This window comes from Colobus angolensis, unplaced genomic scaffold (assembly GCF_000951035.1).
Source record: "Colobus angolensis palliatus isolate OR3802 unplaced genomic scaffold, Cang.pa_1.0 Scaffold295, whole genome shotgun sequence".
Classification (NCBI taxonomy): Eukaryota; Metazoa; Chordata; class Mammalia; order Primates; family Cercopithecidae; genus Colobus; species Colobus angolensis.
This window is the reverse complement of record NW_012116210.1, coordinates 1,748,455-1,759,686: the sequence shown is the minus strand read 5'-3', so window position 1 is coordinate 1,759,686 and position 11,232 is coordinate 1,748,455. Positions and strand designations below refer to the sequence as shown.

General features: G+C 43.5%; 1 protein-coding gene across 1 annotated transcript in view; it reads right to left on the bottom strand.

Moving 5' to 3' along the window:
* Nucleotides 1-1,192: 1,192 nt before the first annotated feature.
* LOC105516948 (chromosome unknown open reading frame, human C8orf76) overlaps nt 1,193-11,232 on the bottom strand; it is a 30,925-nt gene continuing 20,885 nt past the window's right edge. Inside the window, exons 6-7 of the mRNA XM_011949295.1 lie at nt 8,085-8,217; nt 1,193-1,521 (exon numbers count right to left, since the gene is read on the bottom strand). Coding sequence (XP_011804685.1) covers nt 1,327-1,521; nt 8,085-8,217 — 328 coding nt within the window. The 3' untranslated portion in view covers nt 1,193-1,326. The remainder of the gene's footprint in view (nt 1,522-8,084; nt 8,218-11,232) is intronic.

Here is an 11,232-nt window from a genome sequence, read left to right as displayed (position 1 = left end):
CCCTGATGACTACACCTTTGAGCCCACGGCTGGAATTCTCTTCCTTTGCTGAGAAAGATCAAATAAAAGCTGTGCAGGACAAGAAGACAAAAATGAGCCAGGCATGTTGGTGCATGCCTCTAATCCTAGCTACTTGGGAGGCTGAGGCAGGAGGATCGCTTGAACCCGGGAGGCAGAGGTTGCAGTGAGCCGAGATCACGCCACTGCACTCCAGCCTGGTGACAGAGCGAGACTCTGTCTCAAAAACAAAACAAAAGAAAAAGCTGTGCAGGACAACATTTGAAGTTTTTGATTTATTATTAAATTCCTCATCAGGGAGCTCTTCCATCCCAGCTAATTCACTGAGTAAGGTAATGGCCCTTTGTATTTAAGATGTTACAGGCTGTGATTAAAATTCATGTGGCTGAAAAAGGACAGGATGATCAACCTAGCAGACAAAGCTCCACAGCTCTCTCGTGTTTCTGTGCGACTTGTGAAAGAGGCACTCAGTGCTCTTTGTTCCAGTCTATCTTCTCCAAGATGTTTGCAGGGCGAATAGCATTAAAAAGGAGACAGTGTCTACCTCTGGAGCAAAGGGCAAGCATGCTCACTGCCCATTATCAAAGATCAGAGTTTCCCAAACTCAGCACTCCTCTCCTGTGTGCATCACAAGACATGGTAATGCACATTCATCGTATGTGAACGTAGGCATTCCTTCTGTGCCCATTATGTGCCCATGGGACTTGGAGGCAAGAGAAACTGATGCAAATACACTGAAGTTTATACTGCCTGCTGGGCCATGGGTCATAAAATTCTTTGTCTCTGGATCCAGGAGTCTCCTTTCTGCCAGCATCCATGAAATTGGGAGAGGCTAACCTGTTAGCTTACAAGTAGGGTAAGATCTCAGACCCTTCACAGGGTAAGATCTCCAACCCTTCACAGTGCTTGGCACACCCTTCTCAGGAATAGCTTAGTTTCATATCTCAACATTCTTGGTCATTCCCAATGAATTTACCTAAACAACGTGGATTCTTATGGTGCTGGCTATAATATCGTAACTGTTTTTAAAAGACCACAAATCTAAAAGCCTCCTTGATACACTTCCCCAACAGATTACCTTCTAAAGGGGTAGTAGGCCTAAGATACAGTACTTATAACGGGATAGGAAAAATCCAAAAAGAAAACAAAACATAAACTGAATGCAGTAGAAATTATTTGAGACAGAAGCCAGTTTTATAAAACATAAATAATCATTTATACTCCATGATTAGCAATGGATCCTGTCTGAAGTGAACAAGGACAACTAATACAGTACAAGATGTTTGTGGTTTTGCTTTTTATGACCCACTAAGCCAAGATTTGTATCTCTGTATGGAACTGATTTTCAAATGGACAGAAATGGTCTTTGATCTTTCTGAACCACTTGTCTTCAAATTCTTCTGAGGATGCAGTCACCAAGGCAGTCAGGGCTACGGAGCCAACACACTTCACCTCTGGGTGAACTTCATCTTTTATTTTTTCTGGGATATCTTCTCCCATAACCTGTAACAAGAGTGGGGGGAAAAAAAACTGTTCCAATAAGAGGCAGCAGACATAGAATGCTAGTTATCAACTGTAAAGGTTTTCACTCAAAGGCAGAAAATAGCAGCCAGGGGATATTCCCAACCCATTGAAAAGACGTTTGTTCGGAAGCAGTTATCCGTCTACCGCCATACCACCCTCACGTGCCCGATCGCATCTGATTTCAGAAGTAGTTATCCAAGGACAAGTAAAATATCCCATATTTCTACTCTCATTCTCCCCAAGTTAAAGAATCACTTCGGTACTGCTGTGGCAGCAGTATTATTTGGCTTACCAGGAGTACTGAGTTACCCTTTTTGTTTCAAAGAGCATATTCTGTTGGTGAGAATGCAACTGTGGCATGTAGCTGGGCCCACCTTTTCCTGACCCAAACGGACTCTAATCCCTCTATAACCAAAGCAATCTTAGGGATTTAAGGAGCCCGTTACCAATGAAGGTACAATACTGCCCCCTACTGGTCAGAATCAGGCCCAGATGAACACAGGGTCATGTCCCAAGATTCTGGGTTAGTTTCTTTGAGAAGACATCACAAAGTTCGGTTGTAGAAAGCTTGTACCTGAACCCACTAAGTAAGCAGTCTGACCTTGGGTAATGACAATGAACTAAAATTAAGTTCCAAAACATTTCATACTATCTGGCATGAAAGCTTATGTAGGTAGCCATGGAGCAGGGATGTTGTGGAGGGAATTTAAGTTCCACATAGATTTGCATTAGATAATCTCCAAGGTTCCTGCAAACTCGGATATGGAATTTGTTCATGAAAACTCAAACTACAATGAATTAAGAAGCAAGCTCAAAGAATGGTTTTGAGGACTGGGTTTAAATCTTCAAAGATTACATATTGTTTGAGGAAATTGCCAATGAGAGCCAAGTTTCACTAGGCAACAGTCAGTATTTACTAAAGCCTGGTATGTCACCAGTTCTAAGATACCTTTTTGTTTTTGTATTTTAACATCTCTAAAATCAAGATGCAGCTGAGCCAGGTGTGGTGGTTCACACCTGTAACCCTAACACTTTGGAAGGCCGAGGGCAGGATGGTCGCTAAAGGCCAGGAGTTAGAAAGGGCGGCCAGGGCAACAGAGCAAGATCCTGTCCCTACAAAAAAAAAATTATTATTATCATTTTTTTGAGTCAGAGGCTCGCTCTGTCGCCCAGGCTGGAGTGCAGTGGCACAATCTTGGTTCGCTGCGACCTCTGTCTTCTGGGTTCAAGCAATTCTCCCACCTCAGCCTCCAAAGTAGCTGGGACTACAGGCAAGTACCACCAAGCCCAGCTAATTTTTGTATTTTTAGTAGAGACCGGGTTTCATCATGTTGGCCAGGCTGGTCTTGAGCTCCTGATCTCAAGTGATCCACCCACCTTAGCCTCCCAAAGTGCTGGGATTATAGATGTGAATGAATCACTGTGCTCGGCCAAAAAATTTTTTAAAAATTAGCCGGGTATGGTCCCAGCAGCTACTTGGGAGGTTGAGGGTGGGAAGATGCCATGAGCCCAGGAGTTGGAGGCTGCAATGAGCTATGACTGCGCCACTGTACTTCAGCCTGGGAGATAGAGTGAGACGCCACCTCAAAAAAAAAAAAAAAAATGTATTTGATAACCACTGGAGTGAGGCTTTATGTGATACTGTAAATGGCATCTTCTTTTTCTTTTCTTTTTTTTTTTGAGACAGTCTCGCTCTGTCGCCCAGGCTGGAGTGCAGTGGCGCGATCTTGGCTCACTGCAACCTCTGCCTCCTAGGTTCAAGGTGTTCTGCCTCAGCTTCCCGAGTAGCTGGGATTACAGGCATGTGCCACCAGGCCTGGTTAATTTTTATATTTTTAGTAGAGACAGGGTTTCACCGTGTTAGCCAAGATGGTCTTGATCTCCTGACCTCGTGATCCAAAGGCTTCGGTCTCCCAAAGTGTTGGGATTACAGGTGTGAGCCACCGCGCCGAGCCAACATCTTATTTTTCTTTTAGTGACACATCAAATGATATGTCTTACAACTGATGATTTCCTAGATTCAATGAAATGTAGTATTTTAAAATCTGGGATAAAACACCAAAAATGCCTTTCTTAAAAATAAAAAAAGATAAATGAGTAACAGTAAGACCCAAACACACTATTTCCCAAAGAGGGATAGGCAGGCACAATATTTACAGATGTCCAAAAATCTGCCAAAACAGTCAGCCACATAAACATTTTAAACTTCCATATGCCAAAAAAGAATCATAAACTTCAGAAAATATAGTAACATACAGAAAGATACTTAAGTGTAATATAGACAGAACTCTTAAAATTGCTACGAAAAACAGAAAGAATAATGAAGCAAAATCAAGACTAGGCATTTGACATGATACAAATGGTCAATAAACATATGAAAGAATTGTTCAACTTAATAGTAAATAAATAAACATTAATGCTAAAAATATTACATTTTTAACTACCAAGCTACCAATTTTTAAAGTAATATTAAGTTAAATTATGTAAAATAGCTGATTTAAGAGGCCAAAATGATTGATTTCACATGGTCCAATCTAATAGTCAGGATCAGGGTAGAAAAAAACAATGCTTTCACATATTGCTGGAGGATATATAAATTGAACTAACCTTTCTAAATGAGAATTTGGAAAAGTGCTTTTTGGAAATGACAATTTGGAAATGTGCTTTAAGTCTTTAAAATGCTCATATATTTAAATCCAGTGATTCTACTTCTAATAATCTGTTCCAAAAGGTATAAATGCACACATTAATTTTCTTGCAAGGATTTATTAAAATAGGTACTGAGTATTTGTTAAATGTTCAACACAGAGAACTAAGTAAATTATAGTTTGTCCAAAAACTGACTACTATCCAGTCATTAAAAATTATGTACTCAAATATAATATTTAGGATATAGGGTCATGCCCATGTCATAATGTTAGGTAAATATCAGAAAATAAAATGTACAGTTTGGCAGTTCCTAAAAAAGTTAAACAAAGCTAATATATGACCCAGTAATTGCCTTCCTAGGTATATACCCAAAATAATTAAAAACAGAGACTTAGCTGGGTGCAGTGGCCCACACCTGTAATCCCAGCACTTTGAGAGGCCGAGGCAGGCAGACCACTTGAGATCAGGAGTTCGAGACCAGCCTGGCCAATATGGTGAAAGCCGGTCTCTACTAAAAATATAAAAATTAGCCGGGCATGGTGGCACACACCTGTAGCCCCAGCTACTTGGAAGGTTGAGATAGGAGAATTGCTTGAACCTGGGAAGCGGAGGCTGCAGTGAGCCGAGATAGTGCCACTGCACTCCTGCCTGGGTGACAGAGCAAGACTCCATCTCAAACAAAACAAACAAACAAAAAACAGAGACTCAAACATACTTATATGCTAATGTTCACAGCAGCATTATTCACAATATCCAAAAGGTAGAAACAACTCAAGTATCCATCAACAGATGAGTGGATAAATAAAATGAGATATGTACATATATATGAATATTATTTAGCCATAAGAAGGTATGAAGTTTTGATAAATGCTATAATATGGATAAACCTTGAAAACATGCTAAGTGAAATAAAGCAGATACAAAAGGACACATACGGTATGATTCCACTTATATGAAATATCTAGAATAGATAAATTCATAGAGCAAAATAGTAGATTAGAGGATCTAGTAGGTAGAGAGAGAAGGGAATAGGGAGTTATTGCTTAATGGGTAAAGTTTCTGTTTGGGGTGATGAAAGTTTTTGGAAATAGTGGTCAAAGTGGCACAACACTGTCTATGTACTTAATACCATTGAATTGTACATTTAAAAATGATTAAGATGGCAAATTTAAGTTACGTATTTTATCAGAGTAAAAAAGAGGGAGAAGAGCAGTTGTTATAGAATAAAAAACACATATGAGACAAAAGGACCACATATAGTATTTAGACCTTATTTGGATCCTAATTCAAATACAAGAATTATAAACAGGGAAAAAAAAATCATATGATCAAAGAATATTTAAGGATATGGGGTTACGTTATCACAAGTCAACTAAAATTAAAAGCACAAAATAAAGGCCGGCATGGTGGTTCACACCTGTAATTCTAGCACTTAGGAAGGCCAAGGTGGGACGATCATTTGAGGCCAGGAGTTTGGGACCAGACTGGGCAACATAGTGAGACCCTGCCTCTACAAAAAATTTTAAAACTAGCTGGACATGGTGGTGGGTGCCTGTAATCCTATGAACTTGGGAGGCTGAGGTGAAAGGACCACTTGAGCCCAGGAATTTCAGGCTGCAGTGAGCTAAGATTATGTACTGCAGCCCAGCCTGAGTGACAGAATGAGACCTTATCTTTTAAAAAATAAAAACAAGCACAAAACAAAACATACATTATAATCCTAACTATAATCCTAACGAGGGCCGAGACATCTTCCATCTTTTTAAAAAGCTCCACTGGTGTATCACATGCATTGTCCACATAGGAAACTGCTCTTCCACACAACCAACAGATTTATTGAGCATGGTGAAGAATACAAAGATGCTCAAAACATACTATTACTTATAAGGAACCTAACATCTAGATGAAAACATAAGACACATTCTCATGTCCTTTTAGGGCCCAAAGAGCTATCTATTCAAGCAATCACCATCTGAGCTCAGAGGAAGGAGAGATTACAACAGAACAGAGTCTTCCAGAAAAGCTTCCTGAAGGATGTAGAACTTGGGGGAGGTAAAAGACTGACCAGAAGTGTTTTTTTTGTGTTTTGTTTTTTGAGGCGGAGTCTCCTTCTGTTGCCCAGGCTGTAGTGCAGTGGCACAATCTCAGCTCACTGCAACCTCCACCTCCCGGGTTCAAGCAGTTCTTTCGCCTCAGCCTCCCGAGTAGCTGGGATTACAGGTGCCTGCCACCACGCCCGGCTAGTTTTTTGTATTTTTAGTAGAGATGGGGTTTCACCATGTTGACTAGGCTAGTCTTGAGCTCCTGACCTCAAGTGATCCACCCACCTTGGCCTCCCAAAGTGATGGGATTACAGGAAGTGTTTTGATGAGTAGTTCCATTTTAGACATTTTCCACTTGAAGTGACAGAAGAGTAATCAATAATTATCCCAGGTTAACCACCTATAGGCAATTAATCTGACGTGAGACACATGTCCCAGAGATGAGACTAGAGATGAAGACTGGAGAGTAATCAACCCAGAGGTGACAACGGAACCTAGGAGTGTGGTGATGATTTCTGTGAGAGAAAAGTAGAAAACAGAGAGGCCAAGGGAATCCTTAGTATGCCATTATTTATGCTACAGAAGAAACCAGCTGAGTCCCAAGAGGCAGAGGAACGTTAAGAAATACAGGGGAAGGCCGGGCGCGGTGGCTCAAGCCTGTAATCCCAGCACTTTGGGAGGCCGAGATGGGCGGATCACGAGGTCAGGAGATCGAGACCATCCTGGCTAACATGGTGAAACCCCGTCTCTACTAAAAATACAAAAAAACTAGCCGGGCGAGGTGGCGGGCGCCTGTAGTCCCAGCTACTCCGGAGGCTGAGGCAGGAGAATGGTGGGAACCCGGGAGGCGGAGCTTGCAGTGAGCTGAGATCCAGCCACTGCACTCTAGCCCGGGCAACAGAGCAAGACTCCGTCTCACGAAAAAAAAAAAAAAAAAAGAAATACAGGAGAAAAACAGACTAGAGTAGCCTCTCAGAAGTAAAAGGAAGAGATGGGGCATGGTGGCCCAGGCCTGTAATCCCAGCACTTTGGGAGGCTGAGGTGGATAGATTGCTTGAGGCCAGAGTTCAAGACAGACTGGCCAACATGGTGAACCCTGTCTCTACTAAAAATATAAAAATTAGCAGGGCGTGGTGGTGCACCTGGGGTGGTGACCCCAGCTACTTGGGAGGCTGAGACATGAGAATCACTTGAACCCAAGAGGTAGAGGTTGCAGTGAGCTGAGATCGTGCCACTGCATTCCAACCTGGGTGACAGAGCAAGACTCTGACTCAAAAAAAAGAAAAAAAAAAAAGCCAAGAAAGGTTTAAATGTTAGTTTAAAAAAACTGACCTTTGAATTTCTATGCAACGATCAAAGTAGTAACAGGGTGGAGCAGAGATAAAATGGACTTGCAGCTGGCAAACACAAGCTCCAGACCTGCTCTGCCACTGAAAATCTGACCAGAAGGAAAGTCACAAGCTCTCTGAGCCTCAATTCTAGCTCTACTCATCTTCACAAGCTGTTATGATGAATGGAGGAAAAAAATAGAACTGCTGCACAAATGTAAGCATTCATTCATTCGTTTATTCAGCACTGAAACAATTATTGGGCATTGACGATGTTCAGACAGGCAGGTGCTAACAAGCGCTGACAAGTACATGAAACACAGCCCCTGCCGTCCCACACGCTGCAGGGGAATGCCGATCAAGAGGCCGCCTTGGTGATTGCTGAGTGATCAAAAGGCACACAAAGGAGGGAGACAAGTCCTTCAGTAGATAAGATTTGGCCCTGCTTTTTAAAAAATGCTATCAGAACCAGGGAAAATATCTATGATGCCTCGTTTCACATAAACCCGAGGGATACACTCACCTCAGCTATCAACAGCAAAGTGTCTTCTTTGAAGCTGAACCCTTTCATTTTATCTTCAATTTCCTGCTGAGTCCTTAAGTTCCTCTCCAAAGCAAACGATGTTTGCTGAGGTTGGGTAAACTGAAGCAGAAGCCTGAAAAACCGAAAAGTCCTAATGCGTGGCGAAAAGTCCCAACGCTTCCAGATAAAGGAAAGCCGCGAGGAAACATTCAGAGAGCCCAGGTATTGAGTCGGCTGCGAGTCCCACCAGGTTAAAAAGCAGGTACCCACCCTCACTAGAACTATCATTTCAATCCCTAAAGCTTCCGACTCGGAATCAATTGCCCAACTTTACATTGGAGATTCATCTTTTCTAAAGATAAAGACTAAAACTGCTCAAAGAAATCTTTAGAGAGCAACACGTGAAAAGAGCTTCTGGCCTCAAAAGAGCCTCCTGTGGAAGTCAAGGGATTGAAAGGATGAGTAATTTGGAGTGAAAGGAACGAGCCTCCCAATCAGACTCCTCTCACACAGGCCCTCCGATTTGCTCCTTTGAAGTCAGTGTTCTGTGACCCTTCCATCTCGCTGACCCCACAGCAACTTGACCGCAAGGACTAATTAGATTCGCTAGCACACTTCAATTACCCCAAGCAGGGCCAAATCTTTGATGACCCTCTGACAACCACTCTGCGATACCTTACCACTGACTTCCCCGTCATGACCATAGCTAGTCTCCTCTCTCATTTAACTTCCTCCTGTTTTCCTCATTTGGCTCCTTCTGTTTTTTTGGTTTTTTTTTTTCTAATAAATACTCAATATGCAGATCTTCCCCATTTTCTCACTGGTACCTACTGCAATGCCCAGAAGCACTCGGCTCTCCATACTGTGGAACGTGCCCGACACTATGCTAGGCATTGAGAGATATTGATGAGCAAAACACATTTGAGGCCTCATGGAATGGAAGGAGGGAGACAGCACATAAGCATTTCAGGTAGTGACAAGTGCTATGCAAAAAACCCAAGGCAGGGTGGAGACAGTGTCCTCTTCAGATGCGGTGGTGTAGGCAGGAAGGCTTTCCTGAGATACCAGGCAAGCTACGAGCTACCTGACGAGGAACCAGTGGGAGAACATCTGGGGGCGAGGGCTTGGCCAGGGAGAAGGGGGCTCTGACACAGGAACAAACTTGACATGCTTGAAAATCATTAAGATCACTGTGGCTGGAACAGTCAGAGAGAAAAATGTGTAGTAAATGAGGTGGGGAAAAAAAGGCAGGGCCAATTCAAATCAGACCTTGCAGGCTGTGGCAAGCAATGTGGAACTGATGTAAGTGCAATGGGAAGCCACCGGGGCGTTTCAGAAAGGAGCCTGACCTGACTCACAGGTAAAATGATCATCTGTCTGCTTCAGTCTGACCCGCTGACATCACCTACCCGGCCTCGGGAAGCATTCACCTTTGTGATCCCTTTCATGTAACTTGCTTTCCGCCCTCTGGGTATCCTCCACGCACGCACCTGAGTCTCGGTACTTCAAGCCTAAAATCATTGCCTTCCATCCCAATTCGGCTCTGCTCATCTTCCCAGGTGTCCTATCTTGGCGAAAGGCACCGCCATCCACCTGTGCGTCCCCGAGAGACTCTGCAGAGACTCTTCCATTCTCCCACCCTCATCCTTCCCACACACTCTGCTGCTCACCAAGTCCTGTCTATTCTATCATGCAGTGATATCCATTTCTTTTTTTTATTACCACTGCACCAGCCTATGTCAGGCCCTCATCATCTTCCACTAATTAGTCCACAACTTCTAGTCCTTAGCTCCTCCTTCTAATCCAGCATCGCAGTCACCAGAGCTCTCTAAATCACAGGTTTTGGCCAGGCGCAGTGGCTCACACATGTAATCCCAGCACTTTGGGAGGCTGAGGCCAGGGGATCACCTGAGGTTGGGAGTTCAAGACCAGCCTGACCAACATGGAGAAATTCCATCTCCACTAAAAACACAAAATTAGCCGGGCGTGGTGGTGCACGCCTGTAATCCCAGCTACTCGGGAGGCTGAGGCAGGAGAATCACCTGAACCCAAGAGGCAGAGGTTGTGGTGAGCCAAGATCGCGCCACTGTACTCCAGCCTGGGCAACGAGTGAAACTCCGTCTCAAAAAAAAAAAAAAAACCAAACACACACACGCACAGGTCTTATCACATGCTCCCATATTTTAAAAGTGCAAATACTCTTCAGGCCTTCAGCACAAGGACCAAACCCTTGTGACATCGAACATCTTGTGCTAACAATAAAAACAGCAAAAATAAAAGTACTAATCTAACATTTACCGAGCGCCTACTACATACAATGCAGGACAACAAGTACTTTAAATACTTTAATTCTACAACCCCAGGAAGCAGGCATTTTCCCCATTTCTCCATCTGTCAAGATTAAGCAACTAGAGAGCAGAGTTGAAGGAATGTGTGCAAGGTCAGACCGCTGGCAAGAGTCCAGGCTCATCCACTTGGCATCAGCAATTTACTAAGTTCTTCAAAACCAGTTCTGACGCCAAAGTCCTACTTCCTACTTCCTCTGCCACCCTGGCACTGTGGCCACAGTCTACCTCAAGCCCTTACCACTAGCACTGCTCTTACCACCAGACGATGTGACAAACCGGTTCTAGAACGGATCCTCTGCCCTCCGGGTGGTGCTTGCTTTCTTTTTACCTAGCACGCCTCTTTCCACATGGGGAATATTAACATGGAGTGAGCAAGATAAGCTGGAAGAATACAGGGTGGGGAATCGGAGACCAGCTCCAAACCCTGGCCCTGCACTTCACAGCTGCATTACTTTGGGAATGATTTTAATAGTTTTCTGGTCCATCAAGTGGGATCCCAATAGGTACCCCAGAGTCATGAGGATTAAAATGAAATAATGTATATACAGCGTCTAGCACTCAGTGGTCAACTGACAAGGGTTCCTACCGGGCTTATTCAGCAGAGGCATCATCCCCTCTGTAAAGGCTTCCTTCTTTTGGCCACGCCAAGAGCTCCCTGACATTGGTCCCCCCAGAATTCTGCTCACAGCACTGATACACTATTTAGCACCTGTGCTGGCAGTTACTGGCTAGACATACCATTTCCCTAAGTCAGTGAGTGGCATAAGGAAAGGGACTGCTTTTTTTTTGAGACGGAGTCT